The sequence below is a fragment of the Lissotriton vulgaris genome, chromosome 11 (genome assembly GCF_964263255.1).
Source record: "Lissotriton vulgaris chromosome 11, aLisVul1.2, whole genome shotgun sequence".
Lineage (NCBI taxonomy): Eukaryota > Metazoa > Chordata > Amphibia > Caudata > Salamandridae > Lissotriton > Lissotriton vulgaris.
The window spans coordinates 223,100,627-223,124,211 of record NC_141699.1 but is presented as its reverse complement, the minus strand read 5'-3'; the positions used below and the strand labels follow the sequence as shown (position 1 = coordinate 223,124,211).

Here is a 23,585-nt window from a genome sequence, read left to right as displayed (position 1 = left end):
AGAAATCAGTAGTTTTCTCGCAGACCTGGCAGCCTGTCAACTAACTCAATTAGTTGTAGGTCCTACTCATGCGGCAGGTCACTTGCTAGACCCCGTCTTTTCCAACCTCCCTTCCCTTACTATCGATACCCTTAACCCGGTTTGTTGGTCTGTCCCCTTTCTGCATCCTTTCTGACCTCTGAACCACTGTACATAGCTGCTCAGAAGTCTTGTTGTAAGCACCCATGGCGAAAATTGAGCCTTGAGCAATTTCATGCCCTGTGGGCCCTAGAAACTCCTAAACTGCCTAGTGATCCAGACGTGGCATATAATGTACTTTGCGACAGCTTTACTCAAATATTGGACTCTCTCATTCAGGCCATGTGGTCAAAATGCCGCAACTCTGACTCCAACCCCTGGGTCTCTGATAGAGTGGCCACCAAGCGTAAAGCCTGTAAAAAACTGGAGCGGGATTGGAGGAGGGACTACAACCTGGCGGCAAAGAGACGCTATCAAGCCGCTAATAGGAGTTACCATCAGGCTATACAATCTGAGCGGGCTGCCTACTTTGCTAATGAAATTACATCTAGCAGCAATCCATCCAAGTGTATTTTCAAAATACTTAATGATATTAAACTACGGAAAACCACTACGGCATCTGTGATCACGTCTAAGCAGCACTGTGAGGACGTGGCTACCTTTTTTGTCACAAAAGTAGAAACTATATACAAATCCTTCCCTCAGGTGTCTCTCTGTCCTAGCCCTACTCTTACACCTCCTACTACCCATATTCTCACGCCCTTTCCCTCAATCTCACAGGATGAGCTTTGTCTGCTTTGCAGCAGAATTAAATCAGGCTCTCCTGCAGACTCCCTTAAGCCAGACCAGTTCATGAACTCACTGCCTGTGCTCTTGGCACCTCTGTGCCAGGTGATTAATATCTCTCTCTCCACTGCTGTCGTCCCTAGGCTGTGGAAGCAGGCAATGGTGGTTCCCCTGCTTAAAAAACCTTCACTGGACCCAGCCAAATTGGAAAACTTCTGTCCGATTTCCCTCTTAGCTTGGGCGGCCAATATCGCAGAGGCACATATTAATTCCATTCTAATGGCATTCTTGGATAATCACGGTGCCCTGGATTTCTCTCATAATGGTTTCTGCCAAGGTCACAGCACGGAGACAGCTCTACTTGCAGTGATCGAACATCTGCGGTCCATTCTTGATGCTGGGAACACCTCGGCACTGATACTGTTAGATCTTAGTGCCGCAATCGGGTGTCATTGGCTAAGCTCTAGAGTGGTTTAGATCGTTCCTCTCTGAGAGAACATTCCAGGTTACCGCCCCTTCTTTTCTATCTCATGTCCAGTCTATCAGTCAGGGTGTACCACAGGGCTCTGCTTTGAGTGTTGTACTTTTCAATCTATATGTACAACCATTGGCTGTGGTGGCCAGGGACTGGGGTCTCTCCATTGTCTCTCGACGACTCTACTCGGGACGCTCCCAAATTCAGGAGCGGTCTGGCGACAGTCACGGAGTGGATGACTGCCAACTGTCTCCAGCTCAACGCCAATAAATCGGAGGTGCTGCTAGTGGGGAGAGATCCTGAGTTATGGAGTGAGCAATGGTGGCCAAATATCCTTGGGAATGCATCATCCCAAAGTCGGTGGTGAAAAATCTAGGGGTGTGGTTGGATTCGGCCCTCAGCTTTCAGGACCATACCAAGAAAGTGGCAGGCACGTGCTTTGGCTTACTCTGGGGATTGAAACCCCTGCTGGGGTGCTTTGACACGTCCACCCGACAAATGATTGTCCAAGAGGCCATCCTTTCTAGGCTGAACTATGCCAGTTCACTCTACCTGGGGGTAAATAAGGTAGAGGTCATGCATTTGCAAAATGTGGCAGCCAGAGTTCTGCTTGGGCTCCCTAGAAGCTGGCCGACAACCGGTGCCATTCGACGATTACATTGGCTGCCTATTGCCAAGCGCATCGAATTCAAGGCCCTTTGCTTGGCCTTTAAAATTCTGAAGCACTCCTCCTCGGGTATTTTGGCCAATCTGTTAGTGCCCTTATACACCCTTGCACCACGTGCGCTCCTTGGGGCAATGCCTGGTTACCGTCCCTCGGGTGAAACGTACACGTGCTGGTGGATGGTCGTTCCGTAACCTTGCGGCCAAACTCTGGAATTCCCTCCCCTGCCAGATCTTCTGCTGGACAACTATCTGGTGTTTCAGAAGGATATTAAAACCTATCTCTTCCCCCCGGCTTAGGCCTTAGCTTCTATGTCTTGCTGCTGTTAGCGCCGGGACGCCTCTTTGCTGAGGCAGCTGTTACGCTATACAAATCGGTTTAACATAACATAACATAACATTGTGTTTCAAGCCCTTCACCTCTCAATTAAGAGGCGTGATCCTGACCCCTGTAGTGAGTGTTGCTTATAAATTATTAAATGGATCATCTAGTCTCAATGACAAAATTGTAAAATGCATTCTAAGCATCTTTTTCTCTTCAAAAATTAAATGTACACAAATATATAAGGCACCGCCTCATAAACACATTTTGTGAGTCATTAATGAACTGGTGAATTTCACTTTATTGATGTTAGGTGCAGTTAGGTATAAATTAGTAGTTTCCATAGGTTACACTAAGGCACTTTCTAAAATGCGTGAGTGTGCTTACCCCCACACCATCACTCAGTGTCATAAACGTTACATTGCATGTCTTAGACCACTTCTCAGATCTTTCTTTTGGTTACTGATTAGGTTTCGCGTGAACACTCACTCTTATTTTATTATTGTGTATTAAGTAAACAATTGATTGTTTTTTATGTATTTGTAAATTAGTCAATTGAGGCTACCCATACGTGTAATCTAAATGTCTCTGGCTCTCTCTCTCTGTCATACAGTTGAACAAATATATATATATTATAGGTACGAGTTCTACTCAGTATTAAAATATATCTGAATTATGCCCAATGCTTTTAATAGTGACAGTTATATTGATCATGATGGACAGTTGCCAGTCCCATCCAAACTTACCTTTGGCAACAAGTATTCTTGGTCACAAAGTTTTAAGATTAGCCTTACAATAAGTAAAGAATACCATTTGAGGTAACTAAATTTCAACTTATCAAAATTCCTCACCAATCTTTTGCTTAACAATCTGTACTTACTATATGGTTCACCATTACATGATACCCATTTAGCAGGAAGAGTGAATGTAGAAATTAAAATATAGTGCAAAGAAATGTTTCAAAGGAGAGCTTTTAAGTATTAGCCAAGGACATAGATAGCCACACAAAGAAGTGGAGATGGTCAAGGGGCAATTTATTCACTAGTTTTACTGATTTATATTGCTATTGTGTTGAGCTTAAAAAAACGGTACTACCCCAGGGAAAACCAACTTCTATGTTGGTGCTGCTAGATTCCATCATGGAAACTGTTTTTTCAACAAACGAAAATAAATAGAATGCTTCCAGGCATTGAACAGACAGGATTCTTTTCACAACCTGCTTTATGCTAGCACAAACATTAGTCACTCACCCTATGTATGTTTTCCTCATCTACCTCCATAACAGTGTTATCAGCATCAATGCGAATTCTCACTCTGCCTTCAGGTAACTCGGGGGTTCCAACATCAGGTTTCAGTTCTGTGGCTGCGAGAGGATGGCAGAAATTACATATGGTTATGTACCATAAAGGTCATTATTCAACTTATCATCGTTTTTAGAGCAATAGTCTAATAAAATATGAATGAAACTAAATATTTTCAACATGGTATACTGTGATGGCATTGAAAAGATCCACCTCGCCATCAAACCACATTTTTTTGCTAGTTTACCTTTTCGAACAACATATTAAGATGTATATTAATTTGTGACTGAGGATATTAATCCAAGAGTACAAGCCAAGGTCTTCGTGACTCAATCAGAATCCCTAAATCTCCAAGGCAAGTTAATGATTTTGGGCATGAGTTTGCAGAACAGGGTTCACAGTGTAAATTATAAATTAAGACAAGCACAAGTACACAAGTAAATAACATGGCTGATTAATGTGCCTGTTACAAACATCTAGATATATTGTTTTCAGGAAATTATTTTTAGTTATTTAAGAGCATGTATGTGGTTGAACAAACCATCTAGTGCATGTATAATTCCAGAATGATTCTGCCAGGAAAGCAGCAAAAAAGGATTTTTAACAACAAATTATTTGTCAGATCATGTACTGATGTACATCAACACACCACTTATCAAAAGTACATTGTAAGACAACAACATTATATATACTTTGAAACTGCAAGGACAGCAAGGAAGAGATACACCCTCAAAAACCACTTAATGGTGACCCTAGGTATTAGTATAGATCTTTCCTCCTGGTAGATATGCAGAACAGGAACCATCCACTGCACTGGTACCCAAGTCAGTAGACAGCTCAATTAATCTCAAGCATGAGCGCAGTTTATCTTCGAAGTCTATTGATTTGGATATATCTGTATATATGGGTCAAAACGTCAACAATAAATACTTCTACTACTACTAGTACCAGTACTACCAACAATAATAATATACTATTAAGCATAATTACTATATAATAATAATAATAATAAAAACAATGATTATTATCATTGTTAAGTGAATTTCCTAACACAATAACAACGAAAACAATATTAATAACAATGCTATTATGAATGATAATAATAATTTAAATAATAATAATAATAACTAAAGTATTACTATAAATATTATTACAACAAGGAACAACAACAATAATAAATATAATAATGTACTATTATCATTTTTGTTATTATTATTCAATCAATCAATTAATCAGGGATTTATAAAGCGTGCTCCTCACCTTTGAGGGTCTCAAGGCGCTAGGGGAGGTGGGGAGGGGGGAAGCTCGGGTTCAGTCAAAGAGCTAGGTCTTGAAGCTCTTCCTGAAGGTGTGGAGGGTGGGGAAGCATCTGGTGTTGACAGGGAGCTTTTTCCAGGCTTTGGCTGCGACATACGAGAAAGCTCTTCTGCCTGCTCTGGTTCTGCGAATATGAGGGGTCTCTGCGAGGGCAAAGTCTACGGAGCAAAGGTTCCTCTTGGATACGTGGGAGGACTCTCAGGTTGTGGTATTTGGGTACGATGTTGTGGAGGAATTTGTAAGCGTGGTAACAGTTTGAAGGTTACTCTCTTCACGACGGGGAGCCAGTGGAGGTCTCGTAGGTGTTGGGTCATATGAAAGTCTAATGGGGTTCCAAGGACGATTATGGCTGCAGCGTTCTGGATGGTTTGGAGCTTGTGGAGAAGAGTTCTGTTGATTCTGGTGTAGGGGGTGTTGCCGTAATCCAGTTTTCTGGTTATAAGAGAGTGGGTGATGGTTTTTCTGCATTCTGGGGGTATCCATTTGCGGAGTATCCGAAGGCGGCTGAAGCTGGAGGAGGCGATGGAGTTGATCTGGCGGGTCATGGTGAGGGAGGAGTCGAGGATGATGCCGAGGTTCCGTGTGTGGTCTGTCAGGGTGGGCGGACTCCCGAGGGCGGAGGGCCACCAGGTGTTGTCCCAGGTGGAGGTGGAGGGTCCAAGGATGAGGACCTCAGACTTCTCCGAGTTGAGCTTTAGGCAGCTGCTTTTCATCCAGGTGGCTACGTCCCTCATTCCTTCCTGAAAGCAGAATCTGGTGTGTTCGGGGTTCTTCATGAGGGAGAGAATGAGCCTGGTGTCGTCGGCGTATGATACTATGCTGAGCCCGTGTTGTCTGACGATAGCGGAGAGGGGGGTCATGTAGATGTTGAAGAGCGTGGGGCTGAGCGATGATCCTTAATGATAATTATTAGTAGTAGTAACTAAAAAACGAATACAAGGAAAATGGGAGTGCACTCAACCTACAATGCTAGGTCATTTGCGTTAGAACTACACACACCAATTATATTAGAAATGCTAAATGACAGCAACATTTTATTCAGATGAGAAGACAAATGCACTCTCAATAGACACTATTTGGAAAAAAAGTCAGCTTCAGTAAACATCTGCTCTTGTAAAGTTAGTCAATGCTGATTTATTTGAAAACATCTACACCTTGGAATGATAAACTGAGTGTTGATTTGGTTTTACTAAACGAATGCTTGTTGTGCTAGGTGGTGTTTACACAGCATTGCACTCGTCTTTCATGCAGCATCTTGGCAGTATCACACTTGCAGTAATTTCAGACCAATGGTGTAGCTATCATTAGAATAGCAGGCGCAGTCATACCGGGGCTTTAGGTGTCAGATGCCCACTGTAAACTATTTATGGCTGTAAACCATAAAATAAAGAACTCAATTTTTATTGCTTACATTAATGCCTATGGCACCAGTACTGTAACAGACCAATGCACAGCCATGTTCTAGTGAGATTTCTACCCTACAATTTCAAAATAATTCATACCAGATGGCAGATAAGATTTTACTCATTGTAAAAAAATATTTGCTCACACATTCTGTAATTCCTTGACAGATTAATTTATTTATTTGATTTTTGATCTAGCTTTAAGACAGGCCTGGACTGGTGACCCAGCTGTAGACACAAGTTTCATTATAACACATATGCACTGATGGTTCATTACATAGCACAGTACAGAGGCCAGGTTTCAGGATAAAGGCTACACCTAACCAAGAAAAGCAGTTTGTATGAATTATTTTAGCAAATAATCAGACCAAAGACTGTCTAGTGAGGGAATCCAGATATATAGAGGAAAATTTACTAAGGTTTTGTGTGGGTGCAAGCATGGAGCAAAGCAACGCAAAATATTGCATTGGTTTATTTAATAGCCTGCTGGCGCAGCACAAAGTTATGCAGCATCAAGCTCACATCACTTGGCAAACCTAGGACCCAGCCTAACCTTTCACTAAACAGTAATTGCCCATTGCCATGGAACAAAGCCATTGATGACCTGGCACACCTGCTGCCTGTTATGCCGTAAATATAGCAGTCCAAGTAAAGATCTAGTGGAGACGCGTACCCCATCTCTGCAGTAAAAGGCCTTCTCACTGACACCATTTAATGTCTTGAGGTAGTTATTGCCATGTCGGAAAAGGGGGCATGTGATTGTGTTTTTATTTTTCAAAATGGCCGCTGCTACTGAAGACCAGTTAGATAATGCATGCTAGCAGTTCAGTTGTTACTGGTGCCTGGAAACAAGACATGTCTGCCTCGATGGGATCTAGTATGCAGAGTTGGAACCACAGGTGGATGCTTGCTGCAGGCAGGGAGATCTGACAGGTATCCTGGCACGCCGCTAGTCCAGTAGGCATCATCCTGCCATTTACCACCCTGGACCCTATGCATAGCAAGGAAGTGGTGTAATAGAACATGAGGGGGACCCCTGCAAGATATGCTGAAGGGGCCACTCACACTCACATGAGTAGGGACTGAGTGGGCCTCCTCCAGTATGGGTAAGCCTGGGTGCTCCCCCTCACATGCGGGGATGTGGGGGCCTTTGTTACGCCCCTGTAGCAAGGGTTCCATTGGCTCGAAAGTGAGCACAAAAAATGTCCCTCCAGCCTTCCATTCTGGTAGTAACAACTGAAGTGGAGTGGACTACTCACACTGAACAAATGTGTTCAAGGAAAGAAAATTATACACACTATTATGATTTCTTACACATACTTTAATCTATATGCAATTCTCATGAAATCCCATTAGAAGTATTACTATTCGTTTAAGGTTGTAGCTTACCATTCCAAATTCTTTCCAAATATAGTTTCTATTTTTTTTCACCGCGGATTTCTTTAAAATTAAATTCAGAGTTATCTTTTGAAAAATCAATGACATTTTAAGACATTCCTATTCATATAGGGCTTATTAAACTCCTCTCTGACTTGTTCTACTGTGTTTTTGTCATGCAGGGATCTGGCAAACCAGGATGAGAGGGGAAAAGTACAGGTTTGTACAATCCGTTTTCATTTCAGTAAGGAAATTAACTTTACCCAGAGAAAATCCATCCTTGTGAACGAACCACACTTGTTCTGTCTCATACCACACATCTTCAGGCGTCTGCAAAAAACAAAATAAATCAAGACATCTATGAACCAGGTAAAAAGACCATATTGTATCCTAACAGATCAAAAAATTTGTATCATTTAATTTATGTATTTATTTATTTATTTCGGCCACTTGACCATAAAAGACACACATATATACATGCATAAAACAGAGGATCATAACAATGTACATACATAAGTGCTTTAAAAAGGAATTGTCTCTTAAAATACAAAATTCATTTCCGTCATCCTCATTAAAAAACACCAAGTGCTTCATTTCATTTTGCAACTGGAGTCTAAGCATATACAGGATTACTACTCAGAGAACCTGACCAAATTTCCTGCGAACAATATACACAGAATAAAGAAACCTACTAATACTAAGTACAATAGGCTGGGAAGTATTAGTTTTAATAATCCTATATGCCGTGATCTTGTTCCTAAGAGACTCCACATGGGTTTGATCTATCTCTTTCGCGCTTTCGAAAATGCTTTACATATAAACAGCATGTGGACCTCATTCTCCGTACAAGAATCTAAACACATAGAACATTTCCCATGTGTAACATTTGGACATTCCAGTTTTCTCTTAGACCAACGTTCTATATTGGAATTCAGCATGAGATTCCCATACCTGAATTTCAAAAATAGAGACTTCGCAAGGGGAGGCTCTATTTCGTCTAAGAAGACTTCAAAGGAAGGTTCATCTTTAAAGGTTAAGAAATCTTGGATTAAGGACCCAGTTCTATTTTCATTCACTAACCTGTTAGTTGTATAGGACCAGAAGGCTCGTTTCACCATAGACTTGGCGAATGGTGGTAAGTTATCTGGATTCTCCCACAACTGAGGCAAGCCCAGAATTGAGAGACATTTTTTAATATGTCTGAGCCATAAAATGGAGTGAAAAGAATCTAGATCCAATATCTCTCGAAGGCCATTCTATAGTCAGATAGTTCTGGGGTAGACCATATCCTTATCCAGAACATTAATGGTCTAATGGTAGTAAAATTATCAGTTCTTTTAAAATTCAAATCAAGTTGAAGAGGGATCAGCGGTGTACTAGTGGGAACCCTTACAATTGTTCTCATAAATTTATTATCCAGACCATGGAAACTATCCCTTGCCCAAGGTCCCCATATCTCAGCCCCGTAGAGGGCAGCCGATTGGATTTTAAATTTGAAAAGTTCAAGCACAGGAGTCACACTCTTACTTGTACTAGCATTAAGTTTGCTAATAACTGGCTTGACATTATGGGCATATGACACCTTGCTTTTCTCAATGTGGGCCTTCCATGTTAGATTTGAGTCGAGTACAACCCCCAAATAGGAAAAGGTATCAACAGTTCCTAAAATTTGACCATTTAAAGTAAAGGTCCCTCTATCCGGTTTACTGGGGTTCAATGGCATACACTTAGTTTTGTCAACATTTATCTCTAATCCTTTCTTCACACAATAGCTACTGAATGAGTTAAGGAGTGCCTGGAGGCCCTTCTTGGTTTGGGATATTAAGATGGTGTCATCCGCGAAGAGCAACGCAGGCACCCTTTCTCCATTAAGCTGTGGTGAGTCATTGGTACAGCCATTCAAATGATCAGGGATATCATTAACAAATAAAGAAAATAAGGTGGGGGCCAAGACGCATCCTTGACGGACACCACGCTCAATTGGAATATTACGCGTCAGTTCACCATTTGGGCCCCACCTAATGTTGGCATGATTCCTAGCATGTAACTCGACTATTTGAACCTGAAGACACCCTGGCAGACCGGCTTCACTTAGGGATCTCCAGAGCAGGTTGCGAGGGACAAGGTCAAATGCCGCTCTCAGATCTATGAAAGCTACGTACAAATGACCTTTCCTAATGTGTACATATTTCCAATATATACAACAGAATCTGAAGACCTGGTCTATGGTGCTGGTCTTGCTCCTAAAACCGGCTTGAAACTTTGAAAGTATTGTTTTTTCCCCCAGCCAGTCATTTATCCGAAATAATAAATGTTTGGCATAGAGTTTTTGCAGGGTGTCCATTAGACTAATTGGTCTATAGTTCCAAGGCACAGATCTATTTCCCTTTTTAAAAATTAAACAACTTCTGCTGCGCGCCAGCTATCGGGAAATTGACAATTATTAGATAGAGCATTGAACAAACGGTTTATATATGGAGCCCAAACTTCAATTTCATGTTTGTACAAATCGCCTGGTATTTTGTCGGGGCCAGGGGCTTTGCTATTTTTTAGTTCACTGATTGCCCTTTTTGTTTCATCTAGTGTAAAATCAAGACATTCAATCGGTGGAGGCAGCCATGGAATCTCATTAACACCACGATCATATTGTTTGTAAAGAGATGTGAAGTGTGTCACCCAAGTCGATTCATCTAAAAAAAGTGTCCTTCACAGCTCTACCTGCGTGTCCCTCATTTGCAACCAGCCTCCAAAAGCCAACATTGTCCTTAGATTTGGCAGCAACCAGCATATCAGCCCAGATCGACTCTTCCCATAACTTTTTTGAAGTCCTTTGGACATGCTTTTATGCTTCCCTTGCAAATCTGACATCATCCTTTGATTTATTTTTAATAGCAAACAGGAGCTCCCTCTTAGCCAACCTACATGAATCGTCATACCATAGTTTAGCATGACATCCCACTCTTACATTTTGTTGCTTTTTCTTTGGCATTTTGGACAGACAGGTTTTTAACTCATCAAAGAAAATCTTGTGTAATGCAATAAAATGATCATAATGGTCGGGTAAGAAGGGTTGACCACCTATAGGCCCGAACATTGTGCCAAAAAGTGAATAAACCAATGCTAAGGCCTTACCTTGGGCTAGAATGTACGGCCATTTTAATGCACGTCTGTTATTATTAACATGTACCTGCTCACACAATTTAGGGTTGGAAACCTCAATAGATGTTGAAGCAGAGGTGTCACTAAACATGAGTGCATCAATATAAAGTTCAAGGGGATAGTGGTCACTCTCATCCCTGTTTGCCACCTTAAGATCAACCATAAAATGCCAGATGCTTAATGAGACAAGTATGAAGTCCAGGTTACTTTTAGACTTCGCGAAAGTTGGCTGTTTTGTTAAGTCAGAGGGGAGACGGCCGTTACATGCTCTGAGACCATGATCTGCAGTTAGCCTCATTAATTGGACAGCTAGAGCAGAGCATTTAACACAGTTTGAAGTCTCAAGCTGGGGAATGTTGTATGCTTGATCTTCGTCCTCAAAGACATCAGTAAGCCCTAAAACGGGTTCAAAATTGCAGTTTAGGTCGCCACCCAGAATCAAAGGGACATCACCAACCACCCTTTTCAACAAGCCATCCAAGGTTTCCAAAGTAGGAGAAACTTTGGAATGACCAAGGGGTCTATTATAAACATTGATAATGTAACATTCGTCCCCATTCAGATTTACAAGTTTTAATGCCAGAATGTCAGGGATTCCTGTGTCTATTGATTCGACCTTTATTTTCAATGAAATTTTGACCCATATGATCAATCCCCCAGACGGCCTCCCCCTATTAGACTGAACTGCCTCTGTGCCAAAGGTTTTATATCCTAGCCTGTGGGGAATATCCATCACCCATGTCTCTTGCAATAGGCAGAAATCGCTGGAGTCAACATAATCAGCCCATTCTGGGTCCATCAGATTTTTGTTGACTCCTGCAATATTCCATGACAAAACAAGTAACGGTGGAATAGCCCCACTATCAGGACGGGTGGAGTCATCAATGGCCAGCACTGGTTCCACCGGAAGATTTACACCATCTAGCTGCAAGTCACCTACAATTTGGTTCTCTGTTTCCGTGGCCAGAACCCCTGCTGCAATGTTGGTTTCATCACCAAGACAACCCTCATCCACTCTGTGACACTGTAGGTTCGCTACTGTAATACTTTCCGTATTCTGGGAATCCCACGTTTTACAATAGTTTTTGGCTCCCTCTCCCTCATTCTGTGGTTTCTCACTATTTCTGTCTCTGGGGAAGATATTCCCATCACCGGGTGAACAGTAGGTGCCATGTGACTTAAAAGTGCAATTTAGCAAGGTCTCAAGTCAGCCAATTCCATCTAAACTGCTAAACCTGTTGAAAGTGGGAATTCCATTCCACACATTTCGAACACCCTGTCTACCAAAATCGGGTGCATGACCGGAATGATGTTTAACAGTATTCCAATTGGCCCCGTAGTTGGGGGGCCTCGGTGGGGGGTAGAAAAAAGATAAGGGCCTGGCTTCAATAGATGAAGTGCCTGCATATGATTTCCATGTGCATATCTGTTGGGCACTATGGGGTTCCTCAAATGAAATAACGATACAGTCACCCGGAATTGATTTGACTATAGGACCGACCCAAGGTACCCTGCGAACCATAAGGATTCTACTTTTCATATGGTTCGGAACAGGTTTGTTTGAATTTAGCCAGTAAATCACCTTATTTTTTAAGGATAGAAAATTTTCTTCAAATTGATTGTCTAATTCAGGCACCCCAGTAAGAACAACTACATAGTGGAGAAGTGTGGCTCACTGGTTAGAGCAGGCAGACCCTGAAGCAGAGGTCAGACCCGGGACCAGGGTTCAATTCCCGACGCGGCAGGGTCTTGAGCTCAAATGTCCATGGACTTGATAATTCTTGCTTCGGTGCCTGACCTAATCATGGGTTCACACTCTGCAACTCTGGGTATTAAGCTTGCTTAATCTCCACAACGGCCCCCGCGGCGGGATGCCTGGCTTTCACCTTGGGGATGCCCTGTAGGGGCTATCTCACAGGGAAAAACCAGGACGGGTTCCCAAGGCAAGTGCGGAGATACCCCTTTGGGGGTCGATTCTGGCGCTATATAAGAATATAATAATAATAATAATAATAATAGGGACTGGCATCAGGGGGCAGATCTATGTATCCTCCCTTAAAGTTGTCATAGGCATAGGGTGTTTGGTAATTAAGTTTATTTGTTCTGTTTGCGGAGGATCTATCAGCCAGGGACTTATTTAGACCCAGAGTAGTGTGTGCAAGAGGAAGTATGTCAGCAGAAGACTTTTTTGGGCCGGGGGCTTTGGGGGCAGGGGAATGAGTGTCGACAACATTTGCTATCTGTGATTTCTTGCTTTGTACAGGACCCTTCAAAGATGGTTTGCTAACGGAGTTAACAGTTGGCGGATTCAAAGGTGTGGCATTGGGATTTACTGCAATACTCGTTATCGGGTTTGCATTTATGTTTTTTACTGCACCCTTTTTTGGGTGCTGTGTGCTGGATGGATTTGTTTTTAAGGATATCACAGAAGCCATAGTTGGGGGCAGTGTAGAGATTGCAGGTACATCACTACCATTAAGGCTTAAGCTGGATAGGGTGATTATACTTTTTTCCACCTCAAGTAGCTGATTTTCAATGCAGGTTAGCTTAACTTCTAGCGGCCTGAGGAGTTTTTTAAGTGTTTCCCATACAAGTTTCAGAAACTCTTCTTTATCCCCCTCTGGCTCAACCATGGATGTGGAAGTTTTCTCGTCCTCGACAACGGGGTGGTCAACTCTTAAATCTAGATTTAACGCTTCTATGTTGTCATTGCTAATAGGTGTTTGCACGATTGGAAGCGTCTGGTCAGACTTACTAGCTGCAATAGTTGATTGTGAGGCCCCCCCTGTAATGCACTGGCTTGTGGCTACTTTTGCCTTTTTCCTGGCATACACAGACATATTTTTCCGTTTTCTCTTTTGTTTGGGTATTGCCTTAGTGTCTCCCTGGTTATTCTTAAAATCTGCTTTCCCTTGGGCTTTCTCCCCCTTAACATCCTCCACTAGTGAATCCGAAATCGTTATGTTTTCAGATACACTACTGATAGATAATTTATGTGAGGGGTCTAAGTTAAGGTTAGCAGTGGGAGCTGTTTCCTCGGGAATAGGATGCACTTCGGCCAAAGTAATAATAGGTATGGGGCCGGTAGGTCGCTCAGGAGTTTTCGAAGAGGCAATGCTACCTAACGAAGATTTTTTTCTTAATGCTATGTCTATGGACTGCCTTCTAGCTGTCTCCAACTCCAGGGACACTCTATGCTGTAGTTTTGTGATCTCATTGTCAATGGTTATGTTAGTCCTTGTGATAAAGTCGTCCAGGGTCCCTGTAGCCTTTTTCACGGGCTTTGTGGACCTACTCCGAGTTTCACGCAAGGACGTCATATTGTGAGTACTTAGGGGTAATAAGAGCACAGTTGAACTGGATACCGTGGCAAAAACGGCCAAGGGAGGTGGCCCGGTCCGACTTACTCGGTCTGTAACGGCCTGAAACGGCCCGGTCTTTGCCCGGTCTTCGCCCCGAGCTGCTTCCCGCGCTGCGGGAGATTAGACCTTTGATATAAGGGGCGTTGAGGGCGGTGGGCGGGACAACAGGGAGAGCGGACCGGAAGCTGCCACTCGGTCACGCAGGGACTCCTGGGCAATGGAGTCCCCGCTACGCTCGCAGCCCCGCTGTTTGCCTCAACCCTCTTCCGCCGTCAATCTTCTCCCTCCGGGTCCGAAGTGCAGCCCCCCACGAAAGCTGGCAATGCGGCACCCGCGAAGCGGGTGCGGCGAGGTCCGGTGACAAGAAAACAGGCAAGTTCTCCTGTAGGCGATTGCTCCTGGTAGTCACAGTCTTGAAATGATCCCATCCTAGAAACAGCTTCCATATCATTGAGAGCACTGTTGCTTTTTTCTGATATACTGATAGAGTCTACAGATATTGAGGATAGCCACTCTTATTTCTTGGGGTTCATAGGTAGGTGTCTATTTTGTACTTAATGGAAAATTTATGTTTTTGTACAAATACGATTAAAGGGCAATATATCCTTGCCATTCCAGCTTTCTGTTTATGTGACTCTGCCATCTCTTGAACACTCTTCCTAACCGCCAGTCTCTTGCCTGATTTTGCTCATGAAAATCATTATTCTCGGATTAGCTTACAACACTATCTGGGCACACTCTGCTATTATCCCTCTCAATGTATTGCCTCCAAAATTCTAGAATGCCCTAAAGGGCAAGATCCCTGCCAGAATTTCAGGTAACAAGGCAAACTATTTGAATTTAGGTTAAAAATATTTTCTTCCTGAAAGTATAACCTTTAAAGCAGGCATAGAATCCTCCCTATGTTACACATTACTGCTTTAATTCCATTGCCTCTATCATCCCTGTATTCACTTCCATGTGTTTCTACAAAGTCTCTCCCCACAAGTGATATAACCAAATGTCAGAATGTCAGATAACTATTTACATCTTTAGTTGATCCCAGCAATATTCAGACTCTCAACTATTATAGGGTGATTAGCATTTCCCGATACGACTATCCGTCTGCTACTTACCCTCCAGTCCCTACTCTCCCAACACCTTCCATTGACTCTACTATCACTGATCTGGTGAGTGATTTGTTCTCATTATTTGAGTCAAATAAATTGTTCCATCGTCAATTAGCAAATTTACGTCCAGTTACTATTACATTAATTAAATATTAGTGTTCTATGTTTTTTTTCTCATTTCATTATACATGTAGCCAAAACCCTTTTAAGTCTCTCTTGCTTGTATCCACAAATGGCAAAGGTGATCTGAGCAGAAGGGTGCCCACTACAAATTCAGTTGTAAATATCAATGTGTAACATGTTGCTCTGCTTAGGAATGGGTGTGATCCAATGTGTCAAAATATAGGCTGCTATTTATTGCTACTCGCAATGTTGTGTGCTTTGCATCTTTCTAAGTGGATAGCAGTGTGAAGAAACCACGGGATATTTAGTTCTATTCCTGACCTCAGGACCATGACATTAAGTTCTACACCTTTTTAGCTACCAAGTGTAAGCAATAAAAATGAAATCCCAAAATAAGGTAATTTACCATTGTCCACATATCTGGTCTCCCCAACATGCTGGGGAAACATAGGAGTGGCGTGGGAAGATTTCCCAGCATGTTGTAATACTATATTTAACTTTCAGGGAAAGCCCACCATCATTTCTATGCTGGTCTTTGATTACATTAAACCCAAAAGACACCATCACTAAACATTCACCTTAGATTTGTCAGCTACTCCATCTTCCTGTTTGGAATATTGAATTCCCACACTAGGCAGAGGCAACAAGGGTAAAGCTCTCTACCTGCAGCATGTCTGCCACCAGGATGGCATTAAGCAGAACAGTTTCAGGTATTGATATAATCTTCGGAGTAACCACCTCAAAATGTTTTGTTCTGTTATACTAACAGACCACGGTGTAGTATTGAAGTCTTAGGGCTCGATTCCGATCTCGCTCGGAAAGGCTCCAAGCGGGATTCGGAAGAAGCAAAACTGATTCGGAGCGTCTGTTTCAGTCCGAATCGCCCCCCATTCTGAACGACCAAGTACGATGCGAAGAAACTGTCTGCGCCGACCAAACCGTTTCTGAACCCGAATCAGTCAGACCGAGTCGTTCGGAGCCAAATCGTGCATCTCAATGGGACGGCCTCCGAATGAGCTAGTAAGATGACCAATTCCGACAGCCGTACCGACTCGGTTTTGCAGGGACGAAATGGCTGGGGTGCTGTGGCAGTGTGACGGGCACCATGGGGTGCCCACCACAGGGTGCACACTTTTCCCCACCAACCCCTTTTTCAATGGGAACCTGTGTACTTGTTCGGTACATAGCTCCCATTGAGTTCAATGGGAGTCCAACCAAACGGAATCTTTCACTATACGGACACATCGGAATTTGTCGCTCAAACTCCTGGAATGCAAGTCGTTCATAAAGCTCTCCGGATCCAAGTTGTCCAGAGGGCTTTATGAACAAGATCAGAATTGGGCCCTTAGTTGTAACGCACAACAACAATGCAGGAGAGTTACACATGTTTATGGTTATGATGAGAGAAATTATATTAAGTACAGAGAAGATGTAGGAAATGAATCTTTAGTGTTTGCAGTGAGCCTTTATTATCACATGTGCCCTCTCATGATCCCTTCCACATAATAAAAGCAAAATCCTTTATCCTGCTAAATGCTGTATGGACTTCATATGTAGTCTATTGAGAAAAAGGTGGGTTATTGAGGAGTTCAAATACATGAATCCATGCAATACTGGTCAACTCCACTTGGAAAATGCACAGTTGCCTTCACATACATACTTGTGATGCTTAGGAACTTGCATTAACCTATGTTTGAGACCTAAATTTGGTAAATATTTCAATCTCATGGAAGTATCGGATAAGGTGGGGCAAATTCATCATATGAGGAAAACGTGGCTGAATATAATAATTGATAGTTATGTTTTAGTAATTATTTCAGCTCACCTTTTCTGAATCTGTAGTTTCCCCTGTGTGCTCCTTTCTTTCTTCTTTGACATTGAGACACTCTTTATTGTTCTCCATCTCATCAGGCTGATCTGTCTTCGTGTCACCTACATCTTTCAAAGATTCTTCATTGTTCTTGTTCTCTTGCCATTGATTGATGCCTTCACATTTCTCACTGGTATTGTTGTTACTGCTGCAAAGTGTAGTTTTCTCAAGCTTTTCCAAGTCATGCTTCTCATCAACTGTTTCTTCAGTGTAATCATTACTCTGCTCTGTGCTTGCAAACATTTCACTCTTTAGTTTGTTTCCTTCCTCTATCTTGTCTTTGCTGTTGCTCTTTTTGCTTGCATTGTCTTTCTCATCATTCTTTGTTCCCTCAACCTCGTTTGATGTTTCTTCGCTTGTGTTTGGGTGGCCCATCTTTCCTGCTCTATCTACAACAATGTTCTCTTCCTCCTTGTGTTCCTTTGAAGAGTTCTCAGAAAAAGGCAAAGACTTGCAGTTCTCATGGTCCTCAACATTTTTTGTTTTTCCTAGTTTCACAGTTTGTGATGCTGGTTTTGGGACAGCAGGAGCATGTTTCTTTCCTGTGCCCCTCTGTAACCTCAATGGTAGGGGCTTTTTGGTTGGAAGCTTTTCTGATACTTGTTCCTGGTGTTTCTCTCCATTGAGACCATTGGCCAGCGGTTCTGCTTTTTCCCCTTCCATTTCTTGTTCTATAAAAAGAATATTCTCATCTTTTAACAAAAATTGCTGGACTAGGTTGTCGGGGAGTTTGCCTGGTGACTAAAAAACAAAATCAAGAAGAATCAGTAACATCAGTGATAATACATTTAAAATTAAAGCTGTCAAAATAACACTCTGTCTGTGGATGTTTAAAGGTATAAGTTTAATTTTCAGTTCACATTACTAGTTAGCATGAGAATTACCTGTGTACAAGGCAACACAGTCCGGAAACTCAGTGGACCAAATCACAAAGTCATTTGAGTTGTTCATTTGCCTTGTATGCTGGATGTACGAGCATATGGTAAACCCAGAAAGAGATGTTGCATTCATAAATCATTTTACTCACAAGGATATTACTCCATAACTACATAATATTGCATCTGAGTGAAATCTGTGGAAAGGGTAGGTAGTGGGTTTCGCCATGTGGAAAAATATTTTTCCAGTGTTGCAACAGAAGAATAAAATGAAGTTCTCCATTGCAAATAGGCAATGGCATCTCAGCAAGCACAATTGTACAACATGAACAATTAGTCGAAAATGCCTATGCCCCGTTGAAAGAAATAGGAACTCATAAAGGTGCTCCTGAAGCAAACCTGGAAAGCTGTTACTGGTGTAGGAATCCATCGTACTACTGGAAAGTTTGTAATTTTGTTTAAGAATAAGATCCTGTGGGGAGAAGGATCAGTACTGGAGCTATATCAGAACTTCTTCTGAATAGTGTATCCACATTCCTATCATACATTGAAAAAGGCATGCGTAAATCACACATGTAAGCAAAATAATCGACACTGTACAGTGCAACCTTGTTGCAATAGCATCATTTAAAAATGAGGTCAAAATGAGAGATACATAACATGCTCCTTTGTAACCAAATGCAGATGTAAGCACATCATATCATCATTTACACCTATAGGACTACTAAACCAATCTTGAAGCTTAAAAACCAATAATTATTATAAGTCGTATTCTGTAAGCACTGGAAAGTGATCGAAAGTGCAAATAGTAAAGGGAGAAACATTAAGTAAGGTTAGAGTCTCCAAGAAAGATTTAGGCTTTATATTTTCCCTTTTTTTCCCTGAGGTTAATCTAAATGACAGAAATCTACCATGAAAAGAAAACGAATAAAAATGTAGTTCACAAATATCAACCTTTCGAATGAATGCCTAGAGAAAGAAATATTGCAGATGGGGAGACGACCATTACAAAGCGGTCTTTACACCGCACTCCCATTACGACGTGGTCATCACAACGCAAGTTGTTACAACGACTTGCGCTGGATGGCGCTATATACTAAGGAATAGTATGATTTGCTATTTTACTATTCCAACACCTTTCCTAATGTTACGTGGGCTAAAGTTGGAATAGTAAATCATACTATTCCTAAGTCCAGCGCCTACAGCGCAAGTCGTTGTAACGACTTGCGTTGTGAGAACTGCGTTGTAATGGTAGCGTGGTGTAAACACTGCGTCGTAATGACATACATCCTTGCAGATGGGCACAGAGTCCAACAAGAACATGGATGTATTTGCTGAAATGGTAAATTAGGCAATAGATCAAATTTGGCACAATCTCCAAAAACATAATGAATGCAATCTTGCTCTTTGGGGGAAAAAGTGCCTATAACTGGTGTCAAACCAACACAAGTCAAGTCAAGCTACTGTATGAATGGACAGTGTTCCTAATGGAAACAAGACAATGGATACTTAACAGAAGAACCCCTACACTTCAAGTGCAACTTGAGACTGTTATTAATGATTAACTATAAAACCAGGGAATTACAACTCCATGGATGAATCATAATGCCCAATATGGCAATTTAGGGAATTTGAAACACAATCTTACTCCATAATTAGTTCTCCACAGCCGTGACCTTGTCTGTGGCCTAGAAGAAAGTGAGAGGTGTGCTACCGATATCCTATTATAGGCTCAAGAGATCATATTTTTGTTGGTTATATGCCAAATTATGACAGTTGCACTTACATTCATTTCTCACTGGTCTCAGAATGCCACAATCCCCAATTAAATCCCAGTACACACATATCAAAATGGTCTCATTGAATGGTATTGTTCTTTACTGTTCACATTAAAGTGATCAGAAGTTACAGGACTTTTTCTTATTCACACTACATTACGTTTTAATACTAGGGAAGTTAGGTTTGCAGCAGTAAAATAAGGCAAATTAAACTTTTGCAGACTTTAAAAACTAAGCAGAAAATGTTATCATTTATTTTTCTGATAAATTAAAGCTTCACTGTGGAAGTAGAATTTTCACGCAAAACAAATGTGTGTGAGAAACGTCACCTGACATGAACCAATCAGCTAAAAACATGGAAACTTTACAAACAGGCCTCTCCACACATTTGCCACTATTAATATACACCATTCCTGCTGGGATAAATAGTAGTAAAAGAAAGTCAAAGATGGTAGGAAAGTTACAAATCCAAGAAGCCAAGCAGAGTGGAAGGACACCATCTGCTCCTGCCCTTTCCCAAATATTCCCTCAATTTAACATGCATTTGTAACCTATTGAATGCACCTCTCTTGCATTTCAAACATCGTGGATTTAACATCAGCCGAGCCATACCCTATTCCTTGGACAGATCATATGCTCATCCCCTTCACCTGGAATACACCCACACCCGGTCCAGCAAAACTGCCCAGTAAAACTCTGAGTAGGCGGTGGACAAAATTAGACATGAATGAATGGGTAGAGGCACTGAACACGAGCGAACCCCAGGCCAATCAGGATATTGGCAGGGCTAATGTGGAATTTAACCAATGGATTGAATCATCATTGGATAAGGTGCTTCCAAAAATAAACATCTCAAAAAAGAAAGGTTCCACTAAACAACCTTGGTTTACTTCTGAGCTAAGGTCACTAAAACAAGAATGCAAACGGTTGGAGAGACAGTGGCAAAAACATTTCGAGGAAGAGAGAAAAACCAAATATAGACTCTCTCTAAAAAAATATAAATCCGCCCTTAACGTGGCCAAATCCACCTTTTTCGCAGAAAAAAATAGAGATCTCTGCCAATGCCCCAAGAGAGATGTTCAAGATAGCTAACTCTCTGTTAAAAGCCCCCGACCCGCCATCACCACCACTCAGCACGGAGGAGGCTGATGCTCACTGCAACAACCTGGCAAATTTTTTTGCTGAAAAAATTCAGAAGATCCTCCTGTCCCTCCCCCCTCTATCTTTGGAAGAACCAATCCTCCCTCTGCCAGATGAAACTGATTTCACTCTGCCTTGCCTCTCTTTCTTCTCCCCCCTTAGCACTGAGCCTTTACCCTCACTTTTCAACTCTGTAAAAAGCGGATCCCCGTTAGACCCAGCCCCTATGAATATTCTAAAGCTGGCCCTGCCTAATATCAGTACACACATCATCCATCTAGTCAACACCTCACTTGAATCAGGAAGGGTACCCCAAGACTGGAAATTGGCCATGGTTAGGGCCCTGTTAAAAAAGCCTCATCTCGACCCCCAGGACTTTTCCAACTATCGTCCTATTTCCTTGCTCCCGGGCATCAGTAAACTTGCCGAGAAATGGGTAAATAAACAATTAGCATCCTTTTTGGAGACCCATAACCTACTCCATCCAACCCAAACTGGGTTTCGGAGAGGGCAGGGAACGGAGACGGCACTGTTGAGGGTGGTAGAGGATTCCAGGAGGATTCTGGACGCAGGTGGCAGCGCGGCCATTATCCTCCTGGACCTCAGTGCCGCCTTCGACACGGTGAACCACCGGGTCCTCCTGTCTCGTCTCAGAAAGCTGGGCATCAAAGACAGGGCACTCATGTGGCTGGAATCCTTTCTTGGTGACAGATCTTTTAAGGTCTTCTCAGAAAATAGCTGCTCTCCACTAATGCCATTACAGTGTGGGGTGCCACAGGGTTCCTCCCTTAGCCCCACACTGTTTATTGTATATATGGCGCCCCTGGCGGAAGTAGTAGCTCCCTTTGGGATCCAACTGGTAAGCTATGCTGACGACACCCAGCTAGTTGTCTCTCCCAATCAGGTGGAATCCGCCCCCTCCAGGCTTTGCCGTTGCCTGGAGGCAGTAGCAAACTGGATGGACTTGTCCCACCTGAAATTGAATGGAGGAAAAACAGAGCTGATGCTATTAGGAAAACGAGCCATATTCAATAACATGTTACATTGGCCCCCTTGTATGGGTCCAGGACCTACCCCAAAGACCGAGATAAAGAGTCTCTGGTTTTGGTTGGATACAGAGTTGTCATTCAAGACCCAGGCAAGGAGGACAGTGGCCACCTGCTTCGGACTGCTGAAAACAATTCGGAAAATCCTCCCTCAGCTACCCGAAGCAGCAAAGAAAACCATAGTCCAGTCCCTTATTTTGTCTAGGCTGGACTATGGAAATGCTATCTATCTTGGAGCCCCTGTGTCGGTTATCCGGCAACTTCAGGTTGTCCAGAATTCCGCAGCACGGTTACTTACGGGCACCAACCATCGTACATCAGCCAAGCCCGCACTCTGCACCTTGCACTGGCTCCCCATAAAGGAGCGAATCCATTTTAAGACACTCTGCACGGTCCATAAAACACTCTATGGGAGTGGCCCCCCCATTCTAGATGACATGATCAGACCATACAAACCCACCAGGAATCTCCGCTCGAACTAACAAAACCTGCTGATAGCTCCCAGGATCAGCAGAGCCCGCACAGGAGGTCGTCTGTTCTCGCACAATGCGGCTGGGTTGTGGAATGCTCTTCCTCCACCTCTTCGTCAGGAGCCTAACCTTCTTGTCTTTCGGAAAAAGTTAAAAACTCTTCTGTTTCCAAAAACTAGATAATTCAGATCTCCTTTTTTAATTCATCCCTGTCTGGTCAGTTTTAAGCGCTGGGATGCTCCCGAGTGGCCATGCGCTATAAAAGAACCTTTTAATAATAATAATAATAATAATCTCCTTCATCATATCTAGGGCTTACATGGGCAAATGAGGCACCAGTTAAATGACTCAGTGTGAGTTTATGCACTGAGTTTTGCATGTTGCTCCATGTGTCACATTCAAAAGTAGAGAGAGCATTACACCTTTGAAATGAGTGGTCTCTGTGTAACGGGGGATTCAGAAATTATGATTGAGTTTGGCAGGCCACCTTAAGGTAAGATCATCTTTCTCCTACGAATCGCAAGTTTCCATTCCTCAGGGCTAGTAGTATCTTAATTTAATTTAAGGCACAACTCCATCGATAGGCATGCCTTAAAAAGAATCATATTTTTATAACTTGAACACTGCAGCATGTGTTCCTCAACAAAGACATAGGTCATGTTGAGCGACCATTTCTGTAATATTCAAAGGCCTGGCCCCAGTTGCTCTAGATCATTAGCCAACAATCTTTGCAGTGGATCCTTCCCGTTATCATAATTTTTCTTAAGGCAACTCTTATTGTGTACCGAACAAACCAGCCAAAGACCCTATGGTACTATCAGAGATTAGATGGAAAACCACTATGGAATGCAGCAGAAGGGTCGACCTTATATGACTGTGCTTCCATCATACCCTGGTGCTTGCGTCGTATTCAGGGCAAAGACACATGATAACATTCTAAATTCAACATACACAGGCCCCTCAGGCCCAGGTGCCTTTCTCCTGGAAACAA

General features: G+C 42.5%; 1 protein-coding gene across 1 annotated transcript in view; it reads right to left on the bottom strand.

Moving 5' to 3' along the window:
- Window positions 1-23,585, bottom strand: part of LOC147679554 (unconventional myosin-XVIIIb-like) — a 675,984-nt gene that overhangs the window by 456,510 nt on the left and 195,889 nt on the right. Inside the window, exons 5-7 of the mRNA XM_086942460.1 lie at window positions 17,241-18,026; window positions 7,926-7,992; window positions 3,515-3,627 (exon numbers count right to left, since the gene is read on the bottom strand). Of these exons, the coding sequence (XP_086798586.1) occupies window positions 3,515-3,627; window positions 7,926-7,992; window positions 17,241-18,026 (966 nt within the window). The remainder of the gene's footprint in view (window positions 1-3,514; window positions 3,628-7,925; window positions 7,993-17,240; window positions 18,027-23,585) is intronic.